Below are 27,299 nucleotides of genomic sequence, written 5' to 3'. Positions count from 1 at the left end.
TTTTGTCATTCACACATTGTAACATATTAATTAAACCATTGATTCAATCGCACTGACACTCGTCACCAACAATTGCCTTATTTCTCCTATCGTTTTAAAACCTGTCCCATCAAAATCCGATGCTTCTAACGGTTTATGAGATATAATGTGTATATTGGAAATTCATCCCTTGCAATATATCAGGCACTTGAAATGGGATATTTTTGAAATTACTAACTCTAGGGCTATGAAACTCTACACTTATGAATGCTTCAATATTATCTACGATTATAAACGTCTCCCAACATAATCCCTCGGTAATTAAGATTTTTATAAATAATTTTGTGTATGGCAATTGAAATTGCATTTTGTCAGCTCCTGGGCTTCACATATTTTTTAAAGCTATTAAATCCGTCGCACTGAAATTCGTCACGAATAATTGCCTTCATTTTCCTGTCGTTTTAAAAGTAGCCCCATGGAAATCCGCTGGTTTTTACGGTTTATAGGACATAATGTTGATATTGAAAGTTGAGGTTTAGCAAACGGTCAGGCACAAAATAGGATATTATTGATACTATTAACTCTAAGGCTATGAAACTCCACACTAACGTATGTTTTAATTTTAAGAACGTTTTAAAACGTCTCCCGTCAAAATCCCTCGGTAATTATGGTTTTTATGAATAATTTTGAATATCACAATTGGAATTTCATTTACTCAGCCACACAAATGTCTGCCGTTCCCTTATCAAAAATATGTTTTTTCACGGATTAACACCAGTTCACTTTTAAAACGAAGGAAGATTTAATGCACGTATTCCTGACGAGTTTCATTGCACGACTCATTACAATTTCATTTATATCACATATTATGTAATCTCCAAGCCCTGATGCCACAACTGCACATATCAACATTCCCCCAATCATCATTCTATTCCCAAACTATCCCCATAGACTAACGCTTCCATTGATACACTTCCTAAAACGCATACTCCAGTCAAGTTTTACAATTTCCGAACATCAAATACCAATGTTATTCTGCATAATGCCCCGACAATTAAGACTTGTTTTCAAATTGCAAACTTCACCTATCATGATATCTCTCCTTGGGTATCGATTTCCATCACATAACTTTTCAAATGCTAAGAAAGGTAAACCACTTATTCCTGATCTGTTTAATTGCATAAAACAAACTAATTTCCATAATGACACAGTTTGTGTACTCTCGAAGCGTTGACAACATAACAGCTCATTCCAACATTTAACCATGAAAATTATATTTCCCTAACGACGCCCAGCCTTTAACTAATAACATGATCAGTAATTTATCGAAAGAATTAATGTATGAATTCACTGCATTACGGCCCACATTTCCCTATCGTTTGCCTTTCTTATCAGCAAACTCCTACACATCGGCCAACTTCAGCCTGAACAAACAAATGATGTATTGGTTGTATTTGCAATGCAACGACATAATTACCACATTCACATGAAAGTATGCACTTCCAATATCTTCGCGTTAACACATTTTCTCACTCACACGCAATAACGGATTTTTTTTCCGAATTTTTCCTCTGTCGCCTTCCAACACTTCACTTTGCGCCGCCTTTCTTCTACCATACATTTCACAAACACGGGGACAACATCGACACGGGGACTTCACTTGCACATTAGGGAACACTTGTCACAGTGTTTGCGACGAGTACCACTTCCAAATTGCGTTTTAATACCTAAAATTTTTACTCAAATTCCGTGAGGTTCTTGTGTGATGCAAGAATCCTAGCCGATAGTTCCGCAACTGCCACTAGGGCGCACCACCTCCCGAGACACGGTTCCGTGAAACGGCAGGCGATGAGTCCAGCATACGATACAATGTATTATACCATCCGATAATGCCACGTTTAACCAAGAAATGTAACTAATTCCACGTCAATGAGTGCTGCGCTGTCATTACCCGTACGCCTGTGTTGTTGATTCTCGTCTTGCCTCGTTGCCAAGGTAATGGCGTATTGTTGATCGAGCATCGAAATTTCGTGCTTTCGCGAAAACGTACCGTGGGATGGTTAGGGAGATGTACCGTTGAACATCGATGGTATGATAACAATCTTCAAACCTTATCTTTTCTGAAAATGACCGTTATTAATTACTTGGGTAGTTTAAACTATTTTTAATAATTCAATGAAAAACCCTCTGCACGCCATCTCCCAATGGACACCGGGAAGCGGAAGCCGATTTCCATGCCTTTAGAGTATGTAATCCCGCTGTGATAACCGAGGATCGAAGGAAAGTGTCGCGTGGCATGCAAATTAAAATTATTCCCAAACCTATTTCTCTCATTCACCACATATCGGAATCAACGAAACTCTCGCATTAGGGAATAAATTCCGAGGAAGTGATTGCAGTAATGACTGAAAATGGATTTTTCCCAAAGCCTTTCCTCTCCAACGCTACATTAATGTCACTCTTGAAACACGCGAATAAAATATGTAGAAAATATTTCACATAGTGACATTTCTTTCTCAAAAGAAATTTTCGCGGCATATTCCGGCTCTGCATTGCTCGCGGTAGGTGATTGAAAATATTTTTTTTAAACAAGTTGAAGAATAAAAGTAATGCCAACAGCACCCGGTATTCCCAGGCGGTCACCCGTCCAAGTACTATCCGGGCCCTACGTAGTTTAACTTCGGTGATCGAACGAGAACCGGTGAATTGTACGTGGTGTGGCCGTTGGCGAGTACATGACCGAATCCTCAAAAAGTTATCATGACTTGAGAATCGAAGGAAGATCTGGTTTCTTCGCGGTTGTATCTGCTTTTGTTTCTGTTGAATAGTTACCATTTCCAGACAACAGTCCCTTGATGCTTAAGCAATTCTCAATTCCGTTATATCTTTTGGTCCATCTTTGAAAATGTGTTTATGAAAAATGTCTTTCGTAACGGTGTGCTTGTTGGTGTAATGGCGATTCGTTTCAGCTTTAATCCATTGGTAAATGTCGCCTGTTGTTGTTTCGACTGTTTAATGATCGATGTAACGCAAGGGATGCATTTACTTCTTCAAAGAAATTTTCTGGCAAAAGATGATTATGTAATGCGTAACGAGGGAATTAATTTGAGAAAGATAATTCTTGTCGTTCCAATTTCTTCATCTACATTTTCCGGACTTGACGGTGTTATGCTCTTTGTTGGTTAAGCAATGTGTAAAAAATCGTTTTCACCATTCTTGGAACAAAATGTTTTTCCCTACATTCATACATTTTTCTTTATGTCATTTATCTATCTCCCAATGCCAACACACTGCCACGGAGACAGGAATTCGTGGTTTTACTCCGAGTTATATTACGGAATAGGAAATTATTATCCTTCCTCGCTTATCGCGCTTCACTCTTTTTCCCAATTGCGATTATGAGGTGGCATTACTGCCCCTGTGATGCGAACCGATTTCGTAACATTTACGTGGAGGAATGACGAACGATAGTGCGCCCCTTCAAAAAAACTGTCCGTTGGCAGGGAGCCGACCTCGATTCAAAGTTCTCCCCTACCGACAGTTGCTTACGTCACACGCTGCCGCTTCTCGGTCGGGGAGACGTACCTTCCCCCACCACCATTTCCGACCGTGGGAACAAGAGTCCCCTTCATGTTCCCATACAGGCGGGCGACTGGCATTTGCTTTCGTGAAACGTATGCCCGACGGAAATATTTCCAACCCTAAAATTTCACTTGCGCTATGGAAACACTTCATTGGACGTGTACACCGATCATTGATTGATAAATTCCTCGACATGACTATTGCGTGAAAGTAATGAAAGTGTACTGTTGACGAAGGAACGGTATACATTGAGCGTTTTTTCTTTTTTTCAAGTATTACACGTTATCTCGAAGCCTTGCAAAACCCTACTTCCATTAATGGCAGTCGATTACCTTTCCAACATTTTTAATGGTGCTATGCCATGAAAGTATGTGTTGCTGTCATTGGAGTGATTATCCTCGCCTGCAAGTCTTTCGATACGGCAGGTATTGAATGATGCCATGAATAGAAAACACTTACTCACTTTTTACGTCGACGGGAAACAAACGAAGGAGGCCATTGCGTCTTTTGAAAAATTCGCCCGTTGGAACTTCTTTTTTTCTTCCCGGCGTCCCCTGCCCCACTCGCTGCGTTTAGGTTCGTGGTGGGGGAACCCGTCCCCCACCACCCGGATCCAAGCGTGGGAACTACCCCACACACGGGTTCCCAGGAAAGTTGTCTTCGTTGACCCAAGAATTTCCCCACCCCCGGATTCTTTCCACGTGGCGGTACTTCGCACGAAGAGAGAGTGCGTTACAAAAAATTTGTGGACGAATAAAACTTTGAAACGGTATGGAGGGAAATGTTTATAACTGACTGCACGAAATGGATTACGTCGCACTGGTTTTTTCTGAAACAGTCTTCATCAATGAATTAGAGAATGAGGGATACAAATACATCTTCCACTAAGGACGCTGAATAATCTGATTCGCCAAGTAATACTTTCCAACTGCAACGAAAGAAAATGCTCGTGACGAGGGAGCATAATTTTAGACGATTCCGGCATTTAACGCGACTCCGGTGTGTATGGAAAAGGTGTTTGCGATATTCCGTGTCCACCACGGCTAAAAATTTATTTCAAAGTCACGGGGGACTGCATTGGGAATGATGCATCACATTTTAGAATTTTCTTTCATTCCCGTGATTTAATGAAGGGGAAAATAGGCGCTCTGGGATTTTCTCACCCGCGCGGTTACCCGAAGGAATGTTTCTTATTTCAGTAGCCGCCTTTCCGTCGGCCGATGTGCGCAGAGAAAGAGTCTGTGAATCGCCGGGAGAAGCACGCCGCACCATCTAGCGGCGGCGGCGGAACCATACTCGGACAGTTCGCAGCCAAGTGCGAAATAGGCGACCAGCTTGTTATTAGTTAATTTATGGTATATTAATACGAGACGCAGTCATTCACTAGTAACCGAAGAAGGGGAGAATATCAATAACATTCTCGCTTTTTCTGCATTTCCCTTGCAAACCATTCCTAATTAACATGCTGAAGTAACACAATGGCAAGAATGGTTTCCAATGCGGTGCACGAAAAAAAATTATGTTAGAATTATGGAGTTATGACTAAATTTATCAAAGTTTTCGGTTCACGAGGGACATCAAAATATTTGGTAGAAATCAGCAAAGGATTTGGGTAAAGTGTATGAAATTGGATTGCTATTTGTCAACTTACAGGCCACAGAATTTTTTTTCCCGTGTCTTATATGTCTTCGGGAGGCAATTTATATTAAGCAGACAACATTCCCCTATTAATAAAAATTAGCAGTACTTGCAAGAAGTGGCATTTTTGATAAGCGAATTCCATGATTTTCCACCGTTGGTTGCTATGTTACGTCGCACGTAACGTTGAAAGAATTAGCGATGCAAAGTTTCCATTATTTGCTGTACTCGCGTTACGTCTTGCATTGAAATGTTTATGTGTAGCAAACAGCCAACAGGAAACCAAATAACTTCGTTACTAAGGGTAACTATATCGTTCAGCGCTCAAGCGAAACTGCTCAATGTCACGAAAAGCTTTCCAAATAATTGAGTTATGCTTTGAAAATCATTGTGGAAGAGACGAGTGTGTTCATTAACATATACTCAAGGCAGAAGGCACGGAAATTTATTGCTACGGATTAAGTCGTTCCGTGCGTTTTAATACAGTGTAGAGAAATGTGGATTGCCTACTCATAAGATATTAATTAATCGGTTCTCTCCCTTTACTGACTAAATGTACGGCTATACTCCGAAACTCTGCGAACTTTTCTCGTGTACTGCGAATATGTACAACTATGGGAGTTCGGTTTAAGGATAAGTCGTTGACACTGGCAGACAGTGACGATATCACTTATTGAGAAGAGGAAGGATATTTGACGTATGTAGGGTGCAATCGAGGAAGGAAAGTAGACCTGACTACTCACGAGGAATAATTAATTCGCATAAGGAAATTCTTCGATCGCTCGCGAAAGGATGTAATTTCCGCTTCACTCCGATGGCAAAGAGACTGGAGAACGATTGTCATTCACCGTGGCATGCAAAAATGTAGTAAGAACTTACGGTACCGTTAGGGAAAATGTAAAATTGAATCGTGGACAACTGCGGGCAGCAACTCGGGCACGAAACATTTTCAGAGTAGGAAGGAACGGTGACAAACAGTTAAATCGCTCACTGCATTCGTCGCGGAATCGATATGCTAATGAAATGGTCCGGTATTTACGGCTAATCAATGAATCACTTCTAATCACCTAACCTAAGGTATAACCGAGCCGAGTTCTTTCCCCGCTTATCCGTGTTATCGCGACGAGCACCTACGTCCGAGATGTTCTCTGCCTCGCGGCCCCCTGCCCTGCACCCGCGATGCCGAGAATCGTCAGCCGCACGGAGTGTATTCCTGCCTGGAGTCGAAGCGGTCCGCTTCCTCCGAACGCCGAAATGAAATGCAAATCGCGGGCGGAGGAAAGACACCGCTTGACAGTCGTCACTTCACTGGCAGATGATCATTTACGAGGCGGTCGTGTTCCGATCATGTACGTTTAAACGATACTGTGTTTGATGAATGGATTATTTACATATATTCCGTGCTTCGCGTCGTTGGAATACAGTGCGGTGTTTCATTGTTGTAAATGACAACATTTGTTTTTCCGCATTTCACGACAATTGACCGCGGATGAGTCGATAAATCATTCATCGTGGCTAGCGTTCGCATACTTGCGCCGAGTCGCAATCCGGGATAGAAATCCCACCGAGAGACGATATTTCAAATTCCGCTCTGGACGTCCACGGCGAGCGACTGCGAAAAGGCCTCCCGCGCCATCTGTCGGCGGATTCTGAATTACTACTCGATCAGCGGTAGCTGTCGTGAGAAGACGACGCGAATAATTATTATCAGTTATAATTAGTCCATGTTTATCAGCGGTTACTCACATAACGCCGGTTATGTAGTGTTCTTTGTGACGCACAGCAAACGCGAGGAAATGAGTGAAAGTGTCTGTGTCGATGGATGTATAGGAAAAGTGAGTGAAATGCACGAGAATCAATAGTGTGATGAAAACAGCGATTCTGATAGCCGTGCAGGTGAATACTGTGATCCACAACCAGCGAGCCGAGTAAGTACGCTATTACTTATTTAAACACTTTTCACGCTCGTATTCGTTGACTGTGTTGTTCCTTGCGTTTCTCTTTCGTGTGGAAAAGTAAACTGTGTAGTGATTAATTCACTGTTTGACGATGATGACGGTTGATTGATCCCAACGTGTAATTGTGTATCCTAAGAAAACCGAAATTATTCGTGGCGTCCTTAATTGTTACAAGTTGAGTGAATCGTGGCTTAATTTAAAACTGTTTGCCTTTTCTGTGCTAAGGCGTTGATGGTTATCCCTTGCACTTTGTATGTTAGGCACTGTGCACTGTTTGAAATGTTGACGAAAGAGTGGAAGGAAGAATATTTTTCGCTAATTTCTTCCTTAGCAACGGATTGCTGGTTTCACATTAGTGAATACGGAATAATTAAATGGAAGTGTTTAGCGTGTTATATCGTCGTCCTTAAATTTGCATGAGTGAAGTGATTTTAATTGGCAGATCTTGATTAGTAATACGTGTCAATGCTAAGTCTAGCAAGTGCAATGAAAGAACAATTAACGATGTTGACGATTACACGTCCCATTCCTACCGTCAGGCGTCGTTGGTTATTCTTAACGTTCCTTTCGTGGGAATGTAATTCCTTTTGTGCTATTTCATTTTTTCTTGGCAGCGGAATAACGTAAATAATTAGGGCAGGGATATTGTAACGTAAATAATTTGGGCAGTTTTATGGTAAGCTGTGATAACTTAACATGTGATTTTAAAAGCGAACTGTTAGCATAACGGAGCCCAAGGAATGTTATCGGACGTAGTAGAGGAATTACTTTTCAAACGTCAAAGGCAAACTCACAAACATTTCCCATATTGTACTGCCTCTTTCAGTAATTCCTGATTGCTACATCATTTCCTTCGCCATACGAATGTTAACAGTGACATCCGTACTTGATATATTGGTTTGAAATCGCTTGGAAATCGTCGAAAACCACGTAAGACTCTGCATCATGCGGTACGTTTTGGTGGATATTTTGAGGTACAAGAGTACTCTATATTCCAATTATGCAAATGTTCACCACATTGCGCTTGAATCTTGGCTTAATTTACGATATTATATGCGACTTTAAGGCGGGGATTTGGTCGTTCGATGTGCCATTGTTGTGGAGAACATTAATAGTTCACGACAATTGACAATCGATGGTTCATTAGGTATGGCAAGGATTCGCATATTGCCGCTGCGTTGCGAATAATTATCCCAATTGCTTTCCCACGCGCGATTCCTAATTCCCAACAGCGATGCGCGCAGTGGACTGCTGGAGGTTCCCCCCGCACCATCTAGCGGCCGAATCTGTATTACCACTCGATCGCTCTTGCTGCGGCAGCTGTGGTGAGAAGACGTCGCGAGTAACTAATATCAGTGATAATTGTATAATGTTTATCAGCTGTAACTGACATAACGCCGGTTCTGTAGTGTTCTTTGTGACGCTTGGCAATCGTGAGGAAAGGATTGAAAGTGTCTGTGTCGCTGGATGCATAGGAAAAGTTAGTGAAATGTACGGGAATGAAGTGTGTTGACAACAGCGATTGTGATCTACAGCCGAAGAGCCGAGTAAGTACGCTGTTACTTATTTTTCCACTTTTTACATTCATAATCGTTGTCTGTGTTATTCCTTGGCTTTCTCTTTTGTGTAGAAAAGTGAACTGTGATGTGATTAATACACTGTTTGACGATGATGACGGTTGATTGATCCCAGCGTTTAATTGTGCATCGTAAGAAAACATAAATTACTCGTGGCGTCCTTAATTGTTTCAAGTTGAGTGAATCGTGGCATAATTTAAAAGTGTTTGCCTTTGAATGTGCTAAGACGTTGATGGTTTTCCCTTGCACTTTGTATCTTAGGCACTGTGCACTGTTTGAAATGTTGACGAAGGAGTTGAAGGAAGAACATTTTTCGCGAATTCCTTAGCAACGGATTGTTTGGTTTCACAAAATTTATTACGGAATATTTTAATGGAAGTGTTTACGGTGTTACATCGTGGTCGTATACTCTGTATGTGTGAAGTTATGTGCATTGGCAGATCCGGATTAATAATAAGTGTAATGCTATGTATTTGGACTGCTGTTATGAAAGCAGTCAGCGATGTCGAATAGTGCACACCGCATTTCCACTGTCAGCCGGCGTTGATTATTGTTAACGTGCCTTTCGTCCGAATATAATTCCTTGTGTGATATTTCATAACTTCTTCGCAGTGGAACTACATAATTAATTAGGGCAACGATAACATTCCATGGTAATGCTGTGTTAAGTTGACATGTGACTTGAAAAGCGTAGTGTTAGCATCACGGAGGCCAAAAGAATTTTATCGGATATGGAAAAGGAATTAATTGTAAAACGTCAAATCACAAACGTTTCCTCAGACTCGTGAAATTGGAGACCAGCAAAACGCCATTGTCATATGATTGAATGGAAACCGTGAAATGTTGTAAGTAGCGGCACTCATACGCAAGTTTATTTGTGATTTTGCAAAATTATGTTCATCGTTGGTTATCGGAAATGTGGGAACGCATTGTGCAAAGCGTCGAAGACTATTTTAAGTCCTCGACACTCATTTTCGCACACCGCATGTGTTATGATTTTCGGGAAAAAATGTAAACTGTGCTCTTTCAATGCGTTACTGATTGTTACGAGGTAACCGTAGGGGCTCGAAATTTCAAAAGGTTTCGCCATGGGTGATAATTACTCGATGTCATTACATCAAACTTTATAATCGCTGGTCTTTCCCGGGGAAGGGAATGAGAAATGTGATTGTTGACGTGCTAATTATCCTTAGCAACCGGGTGTTTGCTGGTTTCATTGCAGTTGTTTTCAATTGTTTGAACAAGTACTGACGCTGAAGTTGTTGCACCGATTTGCGTGTGGGAAGTGTACCACTACTAATTGCTTGCATTGAAAAATTCTTATTGTTGCGAATTAAGTATCGATAGTAAGTATCGTACGTTTGCGTTTCATTGTCTTTGATAGGCCGTCGAAATTGTGCTTCGTAGGACGTCGTGCGTTTGATGAGTAACTGTTACAATAAATCTGTAATGGAATTGATGTAATGAATCGTTCACGAAACAACTCCGCGATTAATGTATTTCTCGAATGCATCTGCAAGCTTTTTTTTCGTTTAACCGATTGCAGGCGTGCCATTACAACGTAAACGAGACATAATGAAAGAAAGAAATTGCGTCCTTCATGTTCCGGGAGCACAATTTTATCCATCGCATGACACGCAAGTTCGGACGACAGCATTTTGTTTTGCTTTTCTCCAGGCTCGACACCCCCGATACCGGCTGCCTAGTCAGTGTGCGTGTCGAGACTTGCAGGAACTCAATTCGTATGGGAGTGGAAGTGGTCCGCTAGTTTTGAACGCGAAAATAAAATGCGATACGCCGAGCGACGCTCGGTGGTCGGCAGTTAATAGCATTGCCCGGATTTAATTTCCTTCAGTCAAAATTAACATTCACCAACGATGAGAAATGTGCAGGTTTACAATGATGTGTTCATAGATTGAATTTATAAGTGGTTTTACGTGCGAAACGGACGCAAGCTTTGCGTCTTCGGACGAAAAGGCTATGTGCCATTGCTGTCATTAATAGTAATTGTTCGAGACAGTCAAGATCCGAGGACTCGACAGCGTATGCATTGGCATTGTTGACCTCGGTCGTAAACAATAGCCCGGGTGCGCTCTCCCTCGGGGGATCGAACGTTCAAACTTGTGTTTGCACGCGCCCGGCGAGGCAGGCACCGGACTGCGGAGTGGCCTCCGTCGCACCATCTAGCGGCAGCGCGTGTTACTTTTTGAGCACTCACGATGCAATACTTGTCCCGGGATGCGGATGACGAGATTAATTATTACATTGTTGCAAGTTTGTCAGTGACACCTGACATTACGTCGTTTGTATCTTCCACCTTTTGACGCAACACACGTGTAAGAAAAGGAATGATGAATGATCAATAGCCGATCCGGTTAATGAAGGGAATCGCACGTAGCAGGGTTTTAATTATTACGCTATGAATTAATTTTCGTTTCCAGAAAATCTTAAAGGAGAATACTAATCGTTGAAAGCATTTCACAAATTGACCTTCGTCTTCTTTTTTTAAAGAATTTTTCTCGGCATTTTCTGGCAATGCATAGCTCGTGGTAGCTGAGTTAAAATATTTTTTTAAGTTTAATAGTTGCCAGTTTCCCGCAGTAGTTGGATGTGCTTTAGTGTCTCTCAATTCCGTTATTTCATGTACTCGATATTTGAAAATGTGTTTCTGAAAAATGTCTGTAGCAACGGTGTGCTTGTTACTGTAATGGCGATTTCTTTCAGCTCCCATCGCTTAGTGAATGTCGCCTGTTGTTGTGTCAACTGTTTCATGATCGAAATTATTTTGGGTATGCATTTCATTTTAAAAATGGATTCGCAGGAAATGGAGCATTATGGAATGCAGACAGGAAAAGCAGTTCTCTCAAGGAATAATTTCGAGAAGTACATTGTTCGGCGTTACATTACTTTATGTAAATTTTCCGGGCTTGACTGTTTTAAGCGCGGTTTCTCTACGAATGACAACGAATGTATCAACCTAGGAACAGAAATATATTATCCAAGAGTGGTGAATAAAAAAGTTATATCGATCGTTCGTGGAACAATATAATTTTCGCTGTAATCACCGACGTTTCCTTCATGAGATGTCATTTACTATACTTACGGAATTTACTCGAGCGAAATGATTTTTTTCAGTATGTACGATGTGAGTAACTTACGTGTAGAATACGGAAGGAATGGTATGGGCCTAAGAAATGGCATGGACTGCACAAAGGCAGCGTTCTGCGCGATAAGGAAAAGTTAACTGGGAAAACTGAAGTGGCGTGTTTCAATCGTTTCACTTGAAGGAAGTGGGAGTACTGCCATTTCACGTAAAAGAAAATGCAATGCACATCCTTCAACGCATGCATGTGGTGAATAACTTGTAATTAGTTCTCATAAGGATAGGGGAAAAAAATAAAAAGTGATACCAACAGCACCCGGTGTTCCCAGGCGGTCACCCATCCAAGTACTATCCGGGCCCGACGTTGCTTAACTTCGGTGATCGGACGAGAACCGGTGTATTTTTTTTTTCAAAGTAATTAGTATTTATTTGCCAAGATTTACAACATTTTTTTTATACATTTATCATACAGTCTTTTCATTTACGAATTTTAAAATTATAACATATAAAAATTTATCACAGAACATACCAAAAATATTTTTTGTTTGACCAAATATTAACTCATTATTATTCTTCTTCTTTTTAGTTGGGGGCCTGGGGATTCGAACGCCCGGCCACATTCATTCCATTCATCCACTCACTGGCCGAACGCCGATCCACCAGGCCACCATCACTTGCTGCACATAACACAAAATTTTTGCACTAAATTCTTCTTAGACATGTTCTTTTTTGTCAAAATGGAGCAAAAGTTTTTAATTATTTTTACGAAGTCATCTTCGTATTTTTGACAATTTAATTAAACTCAAACATTTTTATTCATTACTACTACTGTATGACAGATTTATACATTGTAAAAATTTTTTTGGAGGCCTGGGGAATCGAACGCCCGACCGCGCCCACTCCTGGTCGCGAGTCGAGCGCCTATCCACCAGGCCACCGATCACATACCTAAATACCCTCAAATTTACACTTTTTCATCTGTGCGTTTACATCGTCCTCCCTTGATGAGGGACCGACGTTCACCCATTTACATCATTATCACCAAAATATCCCAAATACATAGAAACATAGAATAAGACCATCTACATTCAAATGAAGAACCAAAATTTCCGCAATTGGCGGAGGACATATTAGAAAACCTTTACATTTTGATCTATTTCTTCCCTTCTTTAAGTATTACGTTCATCACTCTTGCTTTTTTTTCCCGTTTAAATACGTCACTTTCAGAGGATGAGTCCGTACCTGGCTGTCTATTTTTCTTGTCTGTTTTTGTCGTGCTTTTAGTTACTACCTTTACACTCGTGTCACTAGCCTTGACGTCTTCAGGTCTTGCGAAACTACTTTCCCCCTTCACTTCATTTCCTTCCTCATTACTCCTTTGTTTTCCCTTTCCTCCCCGTGTTTCTCTGGCCTCACTTTTCTTTTCCCTCTCATTCTGTTTCATATAGGTTGTTTTGTTTTTTTCAAACACTTTGCCCACCCTGTCAAGGAAGTCTGAATCATATTCTGATAATGAGCCTGTACTTTTAAGCCATTCATTTGTACTGTCCTCACTTGAGTCCGCTGTCGGGTCAGGGAAGACGCGCTTTTGACTCTTCCCTTCGTCTAATGAAATTACCCCTTTATCCCCAACTCGGTGCGTCATATTCATCGATTCAACTTTCTTTAGATTATCACCGTCATCCAATTTTACTTTTTTTGTGGCATTTCCCATAACCACACCCTCTTCTCCCCTCGAGTCTGAGTTGTTCTCCGAATCACTTTCACTGTTTCCGCCCCTTTGCCTGCCAGCCCGCGACCCTCTCCCTCCTCGTCTGTTATGCTTCTTTGCTTTCTCGTTGTCGTTATCTCTACTCCCCTCCCTTTCCGCCTCAGAAGTGACGGCGTGCTTGCTGGTGCTGGGAAATTCACTGTCGAACGTTTCCGTTAACTGGGGCAAATCAAGTTCCATTTCATTTGCTTCATTCGTTCCCTTTAAAACCTCATTATACCCTCTCTGATTCCCAAATGATATTTTTGGACAGCTAATGCGCACATGCTCTTTCGAGCCACATCTGGAGCAAGTAATCGGTTGGCCATCGTAGTGAATGATGGCCTTTTCACCCGATATAATCACAAAATTGGGTATATCTTTTTCGATTATCATTTTTAATGTCCGATGACCGTTTTTAACTTTGAACTCGTGTTCTCCTCCCCAAGTTGTTTCGAAAGATGTAACTATTTTCCCGTACTGACCCATGACTCTACATACCTCACTGTGGTCTGTTTCAAAGGGAAGATAGCAGACTCTCACGTACGTAGCGGGTTTGCTGGCCGGTGCAATTGTCGCCATTCCCCTCGGGTTGACCCTGGATGGGAAGGGCAGCTCCCCCTTATGTCCTTCTAAGTACATTCTCATCAGCTCCTCGGTCTGTAGCTTCATATATGCTGCACTCCTATACGGGCCAAACTGCATACCAATGATGTGTTCTTGTTTCGCTTCTAAAACCTCCTTCATGAAAGTCATCACTTCCAGGCTCGTGACTGATTCCGTGACATTTTGCAAGTTAATGCAAATTGTGTTCTTCCTTTCCACCGGCATAATTGGATATTATGCGCCCGATCGCGTTTCCGCGCTCCGCTGGCAGAAATTAAGACAAAAAACTACGCTTCAAAAGATCGCTCAGCGATCAAAGAAACAAAACACGATCGCTTTTTCCCGGCACTAAGCCCGGGCGAAGCCAAGGGCATCCGCCGGGCGAGAATTCGTCCGAAACCGAGCTTCTCTTACTCACGGAGCGCTCCGCAAACACGTCCACTCCCCACGTGTATTCAACGTGGTATGGCCGTTGGCGAAGATATGTATGGCTTTTGAAGAATGTTATACTCATTCGGTGATTAGATTCGATAGTTCACTATCTGACTTTGTAACAATTTGGAGTTAAATGTCATACAGGAATGAAATTGAGCATCAACGGCGCATAAATTCCATTTCAAAAGTATCAGTTTCGGAAATGGATCTGTAAGAGTTAGTTTTCATAAATGTTGCGGAAAGGAAGACAGCTGAAGCGCGGACCTCCCGTGACAAAGTAGAGGCTTTCGAAGATGGATTACAATGGGCTGCCAACGTGGAATATGGAGTGAACTGAAAATGATGGAATAACGGACAAACGGTTTGACGTAAGAGAAACTGTCCCACCAGTTTTCTGAGTAACAAAGTGCCTTTTGTTGTCATAACAAGGAAATAACATTAACGATCGTCTCGTGCGGCTGCAAGTAGACAAAATTTGAACGCACTGGACGGATTGTCATGCAACGAGGAACTGTGGAGACGTTACGGAGGACTTTACATATAGCGATAGTAGAAATTCATGTACGCGATAGAGGGAAAGGAAAAACATCTGCCATGAAGATAAGGAAAGAGAAAATAATGTTGCATAAATTATTAATTTGTGGGAACATTATATCTGTTACGCTCGTGGAAAAACGACTTTTGAACTTGAACATTTGAGAGAGCCCGGAGACACCGTCACACTTCGCTTTGACAATGCGACGGCAACAATCACAGACTGTTGGAATGAAATAACTGATGAATGATCAACAATCTGTTGCTATGGCAACCAAGGATTAATCATAAAAATTAGGACCTTCTGAGCACTAAAAATGAGATATGGACTACCGTTGTGAATTTTAAAGTGGAACTTCGTTTTTGTCGTTGAAGTAAGCAATGGAAACATCACACTGAATGATGTAGGGCCCTAAAAAGGGCCGTTGGGGCGCTACCAAGTAATTTACTTGGAGCTGGTGTACTTGGTCACAGCCTTGGTGCCCTCAGACACGGCGTGCTTGGCCAGTTCACCGGGGAGCAGGAGCCTGACGGCGGTCTGCACCTCCCTGGAGGTGATGGTGGAGCGCTTGTTGTAGTGAGCGAGACGGGAAGCCTCGGCGGCGATCCTCTCGAAGATGTCGTTGACGAAGGAGTTCATGATGTTCATGGCCTTGGAGGAGATACCGGTGTCAGGGTGGACCTGCTTCAACACCTTGTAGATGTAGATTGCGTAGCTCTCCTTCCTCCTGCGCTTCTTCTTCTTGTCTCCCTTGGAGATGTTCTTCTGGGCCTTGCCGGCCTTCTTGGCAGCCTTTCCGCTAGTCTTGGGTGGCATGTTGGTATCAACGTTGCGTAGCAGCGAGATGTATCTGAAAAATCCTGGGTCAGTTTATAACCCGTAGAGGCAGGACCAGCCGATTCGCGATTGGTCGATTAGGCTGAGGCACCGGCCAGCGGCAGCCCAGAATATGTATAAACCACACGGGGAGCTGTCCGCTGTCAACGATTCGTCGTGAGGTCTGCACCGTAGCGCCGAAAACAACTTGATTCATCATGTCCGGACGAGGAAAGGGAGGCAAAGTCAAGGGGAAGTCCAAGTCCCGTTCCAGCAGGGCCGGACTTCAGTTCCCCGTGGGACGTATTCACCGTCTTCTCCGCAAGGGCAACTACGCCGAGCGTGTCGGTGCCGGTGCCCCCGTGTACCTGGCCGCCGTCATGGAGTACCTCGCCGCAGAAGTTTTGGAGTTGGCCGGTAACGCCGCCCGTGACAACAAGAAGACTAGGATCATCCCTCGTCACCTCCAACTGGCCATCCGTAACGACGAGGAGTTGAACAAGCTCCTCTCAGGCGTCACCATCGCCCAGGGTGGTGTCTTGCCCAACATCCAGGCCGTGCTTCTGCCCAAGAAGACCGAGAAGAAGGCTTAAGCGATCTCTTTCTTGGAAGATAATAAAAAATGGTCCTTTTTAGGACCGCAAACCATCAAGGTCTGTCAGTCTTACGACTATGTCAAAAATTGGTATACTTCCCAAAATACGCACGAAAAATAGTCTAGAAATTACTTTCCATTTGTCATGTAGGTGAATCGAGTTGTCAAGTAGTAATGCTTGTAGATAATTATAATACATTTAATAATATTGACGGGTGAAGTGTAATGAAGGGAAAAAATTGTTGATCTAGTATAGCTTCGCTGTGAAAAAGTAAAACAGTGGAAATGATATGCAATGCAAGGAAAACGTAGCGCTACTATGTAGAAATTTGAAAACATTGTGGCAGCTGTGCGTTTCTTAATTAATGATGCATAACAATGTGTCAAGGAACACATTTGAATGGATATCCAAAGTAGCAAAAAAGTCGCGATACTATGTAGCAAATTTAAAATATGTTGGCAGCAGTGCGTTTCTAAGTAACTGATAGGCGATGTCTAACAATATGTCACAATCACCGCATTCGGCCGAAGAATTGTTACAAAAGCGATGAAGGCATTTGGTCGTTGCTAAGTAACGCAACACACTATCAATAGACGACAATGGCAACGGCTTGTGCCGCTTGAAACTGCAACAATTAGTACTGGGAATGGAACACTGAGCGACCATTATTGTTGAAGTCGCTTAACTTGGATGGATAAAAAAAACACATTGATCGTCCCTCAGCAGTTTACTAAATGAACTTTCAGTATGGATGAACGTATTAGGTTTAATAGCATAATAACTTACTTAATTTTGTGATTAGTGACAAAATAAGTTGTATTCCATTGATGTTCTTTTATTTACACTCCATCATTACCTGATATTTCATTTGTTATCGTTGACATCACATTTCTGTGATTGCGACGTGTTTAAGCAATGGCAAATAATATCCTGCATGTTCTATGGTCCTGAAAAGGACCTTTGTTATTCGATGATGCAGCTGCCAGATGTAATGGGCTGCTGCCACGATGGAAATCTAACCACCGAATCCGTACAGGGTGCGTCCCTGGCGCTTGAGGGCGTACACGACGTCCATGGCGGTAACGGTCTTCCTCTTGGCGTGTTCGGTGTAGGTGACGGCGTCACGGATCACGTTCTCCAGGAACACCTTGAGGACACCGCGGGTCTCCTCGTAGATGAGTCCGGAGATACGCTTGACTCCTCCACGGCGGGCCAAACGGCGAATGGCTGGCTTGGTGATGCCCTGGATGTTGTCGCGAAGAACCTTGCGATGACGCTTGGCGCCTCCTTTCCCCAAGCCTTTTCCTCCCTTGCCACGTCCAGTCATGTTGCTGCTGTCTCGGTGAGAGAATCGTGGTTGCGATCGATCGATCCTCTCAATTTTGATGGGGCTTTTATACCCAATATCCATCCAGCCTCCGGTGAGTATATATACCACCTCTTCGGCGGCGGTGATTTTTTCGCAAGTGCGAAAATCAGGGAAAATTGACGATTTAAGTGTATAGGGACCAGTGTTACCTTTCCAGTGTTAGTGAAGGAGAATTAGAAAGACAGGCTTCTAGTGAGCATGTGCAAAAGCACTCTAAAGTTAACAAGACTACATACTAACGGCGACTGAAGCCGTGAAACGGCCCTGAGTGGCCCCAAAATGACATTTCAAATATTTTTATGACACTTCTTTTTTGATTTTTACACAATTTTATCATTTTTTTGTTGCATACAATGCATTTTGTTCATTTTATTATTTTTTTTTGTACATTTTATCAAGTTTTTATTATTTTTTTTGCTTGATTTTGAACAATTTTATATATTTTTTTTTTGTTTTAAGTATATTTTCTTATTTTTTCAACAACAATACAATACTACTAATTATTTTGAAAGAAAAGACATAGGAAAGAATTCGGTATTAGCGAAATAATATTTCTTTTGGAAGTCTGTAGCTTTTGAAGCGTTTAAAATGTACTGGGTAATCCCATAGAGTTTTTGTGAGCGGGTTGCGTGAAAGGGAGTTCTGAAGTCGCACAGCTTGTGACTTGATGAACTCGTGTATCTTGGGTACCTTGTGAGCGCGTCTTATTTCGGTAATTGGTATGAGTCTACGTTGGTTTGTGATGTAGCGCAGAGTACGATTTTGGAATGTTTCTAAGCGTTTGATATTCGTAAGGGAAGTGCTGCCGAACACTTCGCACCCGTAAAGCAGCCGAGGTCGAATGTAGGATTTGTACAGCGTCACCTTGTCCTTTCTAGCGATCGCAGATCGCGAATTTAGAAAGCAACTAAGAGCTATCCTAGTTGCTGTTGCTGATTTCAAGGCTTGCTTTACGTGCGCGGACCAGAGTAATTTGGAGTCGAAATGTAACCCTAAGAATTTGTGTTTTGAAACCATTGGTACTTTGCAGGAATTAAAGGTAAGGGAATTGGAAATAGGTTTTTTTCGTCGTTGAAAGACGACAAGACTGCTTTTGGCAGCGTTGATTGTCATCTTCGACGAAACAGTCCACTTTTCAAGAAGAGAAAGATGGGTTTGAAGTTTACGCAAAGCGTAAATGCCGCTCCAGGATTGAGCCGCTATTGCGGTATCATCGGCAAACATGAAAGTTTGAGTTTGTGGAGAAGAAGGAAGGTCATTGACATAGAGGTTGAAGATTGTTGGTGACAAAATGGCGCCCTGGGGAACGCCACAGTTTGTTTCTCTCGCTTGCGACAATTCACCGCTTTCAGCTACCTGGAATATTCTCTCGTGCAGGAAACTCTGTATGAGTTTCAAGAGATCGGGCGGAATGTTTGCCCTGCAAAGCTTAAGAATTAGGCCCTTGTGCCACACTTGATCGAAGGCCTTGGCGACATCGAGGTAAACCACTGCCGTATACATACGGCGTTGATAACCTTGGGCAACAAATTCAGCTAGTCTTAGGACTTGGTGCAAAGTTGAGATTCCTTTACGGAATCCCATTTGCTCCGGGCGGAGAACGTCATTTGTCCGTAAGTAAAGGTCGAGACGGGTTTTGATGATTTTTTCGAACATTTTTGAGATGTTCGAAAGTAAGGAAATTGGGCGGCGGTTTAGAGGAATGGAAGGGTCTTTGCCGGGTTTAGGAATGAGGACTAAGCGCGCTGCTTTCCATGCAGATGGAAAATAACTGGCGGCCATGCAGTTATTAAACAGCGCTAGGAGATGGAGAATGACAGGTCTTGGTGCATTCATCAGCTGTCTGTTCGACACCTCGTCGAGTCCAGACGCTTTTCTTGGATTGAGATACTTGATGAGTAATCTCAATTCAGTCTCAGTCGCAGGAATGAATGGAGGAGTAGGAGTATTTGCAAGTGCTGAATACTCTATTTCTGCTTCTTGGTCGTCGTCAGTCACCGACCAATCAGCTTTTAGTGTCATTGTGGCCTGAAAGGCGTCAGCTAAGATCTCTGCTTTGTCCTTAGCGTCATGGATGAACATGTCATTTTGTCGCAAAGGAACCTGAAACGGCCCTTTTTTAGTCAGGGAACGCGCCAACTTCCAAATGGAGTTGTCGTCAACAGAAAGAGAATTAATTTTGTTCATCCATAATTCCCTACGATGTCGTGCAATTTCTTGCTTCACTCGAGCGGCAAGAAAATTGTAAAGTTTTCTGTCAGTAACGTCATGTCTCCGAATCCATCGTCTACGCATTCGGTTTCGTTCCTTCATGAGTTCAAGGATATGGTCAGGAAGGATATTTGGATCGGCCGGTGGCCGGAAGTATGGAAGGGAAGCAAGGGCATGGGCGTCAAGGAGTTTAGATGTTATTAACTCGACATGCGCGTCAATTGCATCAGGGGTGGCTAAGGTTGGGATTGGAATTTGGGAAAAGGAATCGTTAGAATGATTGACAAAAAATTGCCAATTGGTTTTCACTGAAGGTGACGGAGTGAACTCTTCAGGCGAACACCAAACATGCATTTGGATCGGGAAGTGGTCGCTGGAAAGATCGTCAATTACTTTGGGAGTAGAAATTCGGTGGATATTTTTTGTCACGCAGAGATCGAGAATATCCATGTTGCCAAAGGAATCAACGTGTGTCGCCGTGAGCGGCACTTCGACATTACACGCGCCATCAGAGACGAAACTGTTAAGAATCGTCCCACGCGCGTTAGTGCGTTGACAGCCCCAATCTACATGCTTTGCATTCCAGTCGCCTGCAGCGATGATTTTTTCGTCGGCGGATAACAAGAAACAAACTTCGTCACGCTGGAGAGGTTTGGCCGCGGGTTGGTAAACAGAATACATATAAAAATCGCCCGTTGGAGTAGGAATAGAAATACCAATGGTTTCTAATGTGCTAAAGGCATGCGAAGGCAGTGCTTTATGTTTGATGGTGGATTTTACTGCGATCAACACTCCACCGCTACGGTTCGAGCGATCACGCCGATAGAGTTTGAAATTGGGAATATGAATATGTTGTGAGGGAATTAGATGCGTCTCCTGAAGGGCGATCACATCAAAAGTGCCAGAATTTATGAAATTTAGAAACTCCTGTTGGCGGCGTCGGATACCGTTGCAATTCCAACAGAATAAGTTAATACCGCCGAGTCGATTAATTGTCATTCTCGAGCAGTGCGCACATCTGCCTGAGAAGAAACAATTTCTTCTCATTGGTCGTCTTTAGAAGACTCAATTGATCACTGATGGTCAAGAAGAAGGTGAAAAGGTTGTCGGAGGAAGTATTTGCGGGTTGTTGGGTCGGGCAAGATTGAGTGTCGGCGGATGCCGGCTGGGGTACAGTGGGAGTAGGTCTTGGGCGAGGCTGGGTTAGAGAGGGGTAGCCATCTTGGTCCTTTTCGGGACTTCGTGACCAAGGGTTGAAGGTAGGAATGGGAGCGGGTTGAAAAGCGATCCCTCGGGCTGATCCTTGGGAATTCTTTTTTTCGCGAGCCAATTTCTGCGCCTGCGCAAACTTAAAAGCTTTGCAGCCGCGGTAACTGGCTGTGTGGTCACCACAGCAATTTACACACTTAGCGGGAGTGCGGCTGTCTTTTATACATACGGCCGTCTCATGCGGTCCGGCGCACTTGACACAACGTGGCCGAATGTTGCAATAGTTTTTGCTATGCCCGAAACCCTGACACTTGTGGCACTGGAGCACGCCTTTAGACTTTTGGAAAGGAGACACTTTTACTCGCATACCAAGCAAATAAAACGGTACTTCAAGATTAATGTTTTGTGACTCTCGCGTAAAAATAACGTGATAAACTGGCGTGAGGCGCCGGGGAACAGAGTTAATACCATTACTCTTGTCATTCCGAGTGGGCCGCGTTGTTGACAGCTGCACCACAGACTTCGGTTTGAAGCCCTTTTTCTCTAAGGCCTCCTTAACAGCCTCAGCTGGGGTGTTACTCAGGATGTCCCTGAAGCAATACTCGGTCAGTCGGTCATCGGCTGCCTGGTATGAGGTGAATTCCAGTCCCCTCTCCTGCAGAATCTTCCTGGCCTTGTTGTAGTCAGGTGGCGACGCGGTGTTGATGGCCACGGTGTTAGGGCCTCTCAAGCGGCACTTTGGCGGCACGACAAGTGCAGCCGATAGCGCCTCGTATAACGGAACCCACTCGGAAACACCGTATACATTAATTAGAGGCATTTTGGGTGTCTTAGGTAATTCAGTTGATACATTATTATCGGAATTGTCAGCAATTGGCTGGAATTGATTTGCTATATTCACCTGGGCCGTTGGCGTTAGGCGCCCTCCTAACCTAGCGGCCTTTTTTCTATGAACGGGGGTGAAGCCCTCGTTCTCTTGGTCATGCGGTGTTTGTGAATTGTTAAGCGGCATTGTTGGTGCGAGAGGGAGGACAGTACTTACCGCCGAAGAGGTGGTTTTGGCCCTTCTTGGGTCCTTTAGGGCCTGGCGGGCGAATTTGGCGGCTGCCGCTGCGGTTGGTGATGGCAGCGACATCAGGGCTGGGATGGCGGATGAGCTGGCGGACGGCTGGACGTCAGGGGTGGCAGGGATGGGCTCAGGGGCAGCATCAGGGGCAGCAACGGCGCCTCCGGGAACGGCCGAAAAGGATGAAGTGGTGGCCAGTTGGCATGGGAGAGGTTCAGGAGACTCCTGGTTGACGGCAGGTGCCGAAGGTGCAGCTGAAATAGCCATAAGGCTTTGCTGCTTGGCTAACGCCATTATTCGGGTGACCTCAGGGGTCACGGCAGTGAGACTGGCCATTCTTTGCGACGCCTATGGCGCGCTGGCCGGGTGGTGGCCCGTACCCAGCGTATATAATAAATTTTGGCGAGCAAAATTTTTCTCCGAGAGCACGCTCCGAAATGGTACGATTCCGTACCCTGGTCGGCAGCACGAATCAACACGCTCCGAAATGGTACGATATTACTGGTATGGTATAAAAGACAACGGATCAAGCGTTATGGTCCTTAAACCGGCAGAGTCGTGGTTGCGCCACGTTCTGCTTTCTTTTTATAACGTCTTTCGACGGTCTCGCACTCTCAGCCAATCACATTTCGGCACATGTAAGAGTCTACACACTCATGCCAATATATTGGGTCGAGAAATCGCCCAGGTTAGTTAGAGTGGAGTTGGAGTTCAGTTGAGTTGAGTTTGACGATAGTTGAGTTCAGTTCAGTTGAGTTAGTTGAAAAAACAGCGATCTTCTGTGCGCTCCGCGGCAATTGATGTTCTTCCGGAAATTGAATGAAAATGAATGGAATGAATTAAAAAAGAAGAAACAGCATTACCATCTCCTATCAACCCATAGAGAACCCTTTTTTTTCCTTTTTTTTTCCAACCTTCACCTTCACCCGAAGCCTTCACCTTCACCCGAAGACTCCTTCACTCTTCACCTGAAGACCTTATCCTGCCTGCAATCCAGCTGATCATCAAATCATCCTAACTACCGTCCCGGTAGCTCTCTTTATTTTTTATTATTTTTTATACAATAATCTAACGTGAATAACATTACTTGCACTCCCAAACAATTACACGTCCCTCAACGGCGACGTGACAGAGCCCCGGGGGGAGGCGAGCAATACTGGACGCTCGTTCCCTCCCTTCGGGTGGTGTCTGTTTGCGTCTTTCCCTGGGAAGTCTCGCCCAATACCTCAGGCACGGGTAGCGCAAGCACGCCCATTGCACGCCTGGGGGACTTGGGTGGGTCCCCTCGCTAGGTTCCCATGCCCTCCCGATCCCCCGCACCACACCCAGACATGCACTCACGGAAGCAGAGGCAACCAATTAAAAATCCCTCCCCAACGGTCAACATGAAGACTCCAGCGACGCCGCTAGAAGTTCCATCGGCCCTCTTCAGGGCCGTCCCACCACCGACCTCCGCCAGAAGCACTCAAGAATCTCCAGCGCCTTCCACCAGCAGCCAAAGTCCGGTTCCGGCCCCCTTAAGGACCTCATCATCATCAAATGCACCTTCTCCAGCTCCAGCCGCCGTCAATTCGAGTCAACATGACTCCATTCCTTCCCTGATGTCCGTCAACACTGCTCCTACTCCATCAACCGCCAATCAGCCTGCTCAGCCCGTTCCTGTGGCCCAAAGCTCTGCTTCCGTGTGCTCACACGCCGCCACTACCGCCTCTTACGTTGCGCCCATGCACGATAGGGAATTTGAAGTCGTACAGAATAAACGCCGTCGCCATATGGCCAATGGTAGTCTTTCCTCCCCACCTCCGATCAAAATTAGCAATCGATTCACTCTAATTTCCACTCCAGCTTCTGCCCCCGTAGCCAATCAGCCTTCTCAAACTCCCGAGGACATGGAAACTTCCGCGCCCTCCCCCCGAGTTCGTCTTCCGCCCTTCAGGCTCGCCAGCACCGAAAACTGGCCAACTTTGTATAGCCGCATAAAAAATGCCTGCACCTTCCCCCCGGCCGCCCATTCAACAGGACCTAATTCAGCCATTATTAAGTGTTCCACCCCTGACGACTTCCGTGCAACTGACCGAATCCTGAAGGAATTAAACATTCCTTACGTTACCTACGCTATATCTGACGAAAAACGAAAGGAATATGCCATCGCCGGCATACTCCAATCAGTCCCGACAGAAGACGTTATGACTGAACTGGAACACTTAGGCTTCCCTGTCGTTCACGTCGAACGAATATTTTCTACTCGACCCAGTAACTACGAGCGACAGCTCGGACATAATGCCGTACCAAAATACCCGACCAGAACCTGCCGGGTCTCATTGGCCCCTCATGCCGACCTTCAAAAATTTACTTCCCTTCACCTAATTGCCGGACTAAGCGTCCGTATTTTTCCCTTCCGTAAACCCCTTCAACCCGTTCAATGCCATAGGTGCCAACGCCTTGGGCACACAAAAAATCACTGCCAACTCCCTCCAAACTGTGTCAGATGCGGTGCTGACCACATAACCGGACAGTGTACAAAGCCCCAAGGAGCCGATCCCACTTGTTACCTCTGCCAAGGCGGCCACACCGCTAGCTACCGTGGCTGCCCCATCCATAAAGACGCCAGGAAAGCACTAATTGCTGCAAAATTCCCCTCTAGACCCGATTTTCCTACCCAACGTTCAAACTTAATTCATAATTCCCGCAGCTTTGCCTCCACAGTCGCTAATTCACCTCAGCCAATCACAAGCCCCGAAGACCCAAGTCACTCCGAAATGGTACGATACCCCGAATACCCTCAAAATTCTCATTTTCCGCCGCTTATGTACCAAAATCCCAACCAACTGCCGATGCCCGACAATGCCACCGCCCCGTCAGCCGACCCCGACACCGCGGAACTGCTCCGTTGGTGCCGGGGAATATTCTCACAGCTCCGCCACTGCAATTCCGTGCAGGAAAAGAAAATTTTCATTCTTGAGCAGCTACTTACCCTCACCGCTACACCATGAACAATACGACACACTGCATACCTACACTCAAGTTACTCTCGTGGAACTGTCAAGGCATCACGAACAAGAAAAACGAACTCCTGCAATATGCATTTGATAACATGATACACGTAATTTTATTGCAGGAAACACACTTGAAACCACATAATACACTATCTAACGCCCATTATAACATACACCGCCTTGACAGGGACACGCGGGGAGGGGGGGTAGCTGTCTTAGTTCATAAATCGCTTAATTATTCCATTCTCAACGTCCCCGTCCTAAATTCCCTTGAGGCCCTTGGAATCGCACTTGACACCCAACACGGTAAACTTAACATCTTTTCAATATATCAACCTGCCACCAAAAAGCTCAGCAGCGACGACCTTGAGGAACTTTTTTCCATGTATTCGAGCGGTCTTTTCATAGGCGACTGGAATTCAAAATCCCCTTCATTTAATTCGTACGCTACGAATAAAAACGGCAAAACTCTGCTTAAATTCATTACCGGCAAACCATTCTCCGTTCTTGCTCCAACTTCACCTACTCATTATTGCTCTTCCCACAGATATTCTGCCGATATTCTTGATTTTGCCGTTTGCAATAACCTTCCCATTACTTCAACTCCTGATGTAATTCATTCATTCACTTCCGACCACTTTCCAATTCTTTTTCACATTCCCATTCAGCCGCGTAAAATAATTCCTCCTGCAAAAATTTTCACTAATTGGTCTCGTTTCGTTAATTCCCTTACCATCAATCTCGATTCTATTCCTCTCCTTGATTCCCCCTCCACGCACGATCTTGATCAGAGAGCTTCACTCATCAGCTCCACTTTAACCCGGGTTAAAGATTCCGTCACGCGATCCATTCCCGTCTCCGCGAGCGCGCCCAGTCACTTCGATCAATCTATCGTAGAACTGATTAAGCGTCGTAATGCCGCGCGTAGGCGATGGCAGCGCTCCAGAGATCCGTATGACAAGCTGCGCTATCAACATCTCTGCGCAGGCGTCAGTAGGGAAATCTCAAAACATTCTTCCGAGCGTTGGAACACACATGTATCTACACTCTCATTCGAAGACAACACCCTTTGGAAAACATCAAAGTCCCTCAGACGCACAGTTAAAGTAATTTCCCCCCCAATTAAACATGATAACAAATACATTTACGACCCGCAACACAAAACCGAAATCCAGGCGGACCATTTGCAACAAACCATGGCACTAGATCCTTCTCATTCTCCCCTTGATAGACAAATTGCCTTGGTTCTAAGTACTTTTTCTCTCCCAAAGCCAAATTTTGATATTACCTCTTCTTTTGAAATCGAATCTATTATCAATAAATTCCCCAAACACAAAGCCCCCGGTTTAGATGGCATCACCAATCTTTTATTGAAAAACAGTTGTAAAGTTCCCCGCTTCAGTCTTCTCCTTGCTGATCTATTTAATAATTGCTTCAAATCCTCCCATTTTCCGGCTGCCTGGAAAGTAGGCAAAGTAATTCTTATTCCAAAACCCGGAAAAAATCCCACCATCCCAGGAAATTCACGACCAATCACATTACTTTCCAACATTTCCAAAATTTTTGAAAGCATCATACTATCGAAATTAGAATTACACGTTCAACAAAATAACACATTCCGCCCTGAGCAATTTGGTTTCAGGAAACGCCACTCTTGCACTCACCAAATCCTTCGCCTCGTTGAACAAGTTACACGCGGATTTAACCTTCGACGCCCTACAGATGCGGTTTTTCTGGACGTTGCCAGAGCCTTTGATCGCGTTTGGCATGACGCGCTCATCTACAAAATGTATCTTAATCAGTTCCCGATGTCTCTGATCGCGCTCGTCAGAAGTTACCTCCGAGGCCGCTCGTTTAAAATCTCCGACTTCAA

General features: G+C 44.1%; 3 protein-coding genes, 1 non-coding gene and 1 pseudogene across 4 annotated transcripts; 1 reads left to right on the top strand and 4 right to left on the bottom strand.

Annotated features, from left to right (window-relative positions):
• Window positions 1–2,589: 2,589 nt before the first annotated feature.
• On the bottom strand, window positions 2,590–2,708 carry LOC124173436. Its single transcript, XR_006868555.1, has one exon. It is a non-coding gene; the product is annotated as a 5S ribosomal RNA (ribosomal RNA).
• A 9,433-nt stretch (window positions 2,709–12,141) lies between these two features.
• On the bottom strand, window positions 12,142–12,266 carry LOC124173434 (annotated as a pseudogene).
• A 3,301-nt stretch (window positions 12,267–15,567) lies between these two features.
• On the bottom strand, window positions 15,568–16,042 carry LOC124173428 (histone H2B). The gene has a single exon (XM_046552909.1). The coding sequence runs from the start codon at window positions 15,977–15,979 to the stop codon at window positions 15,608–15,610; it is 372 nt and encodes a 123-aa protein (XP_046408865.1). The 5' UTR covers window positions 15,980–16,042; the 3' UTR covers window positions 15,568–15,607.
• A 110-nt stretch (window positions 16,043–16,152) lies between these two features.
• On the top strand, window positions 16,153–16,581 carry LOC124173421 (histone H2A). Its single transcript, XM_046552904.1, has one exon. The coding sequence runs from the start codon at window positions 16,198–16,200 to the stop codon at window positions 16,570–16,572; it is 375 nt and encodes a 124-aa protein (XP_046408860.1). The 5' UTR covers window positions 16,153–16,197; the 3' UTR covers window positions 16,573–16,581.
• Window positions 16,582–17,515: 934 nt separating this feature from the next.
• On the bottom strand, window positions 17,516–18,067 carry LOC124173417 (histone H4-like). Its single transcript, XM_046552901.1, has one exon. It carries the CDS (start codon window positions 17,984–17,986, stop codon window positions 17,591–17,593), a length of 396 nt encoding a protein of 131 aa, XP_046408857.1. The 5' UTR covers window positions 17,987–18,067; the 3' UTR covers window positions 17,516–17,590.
• Between the last annotated feature and the right edge of the window lie 9,232 nt (window positions 18,068–27,299).

This window comes from Ischnura elegans, unplaced genomic scaffold, assembly GCF_921293095.1.
Source record: "Ischnura elegans unplaced genomic scaffold, ioIscEleg1.1, whole genome shotgun sequence".
Lineage (NCBI taxonomy): Eukaryota > Metazoa > Arthropoda > Insecta > Odonata > Coenagrionidae > Ischnura > Ischnura elegans.
This window is presented reverse-complemented; position numbering and strand designations above follow the sequence as displayed.

Coding starts and splice junctions, on each gene's coding strand:
- LOC124173428 (XM_046552909.1), bottom strand. CDS start 15,979: ATGCCACCCAAGACTAGCGGAAAGGCTGCCAAGAAGGCCGGCAAGGCC.
- LOC124173421 (XM_046552904.1), top strand. CDS start 16,198: ATGTCCGGACGAGGAAAGGGAGGCAAAGTCAAGGGGAAGTCCAAGTCC.
- LOC124173417 (XM_046552901.1), bottom strand. CDS start 17,986: ATGGATATTGGGTATAAAAGCCCCATCAAAATTGAGAGGATCGATCGA.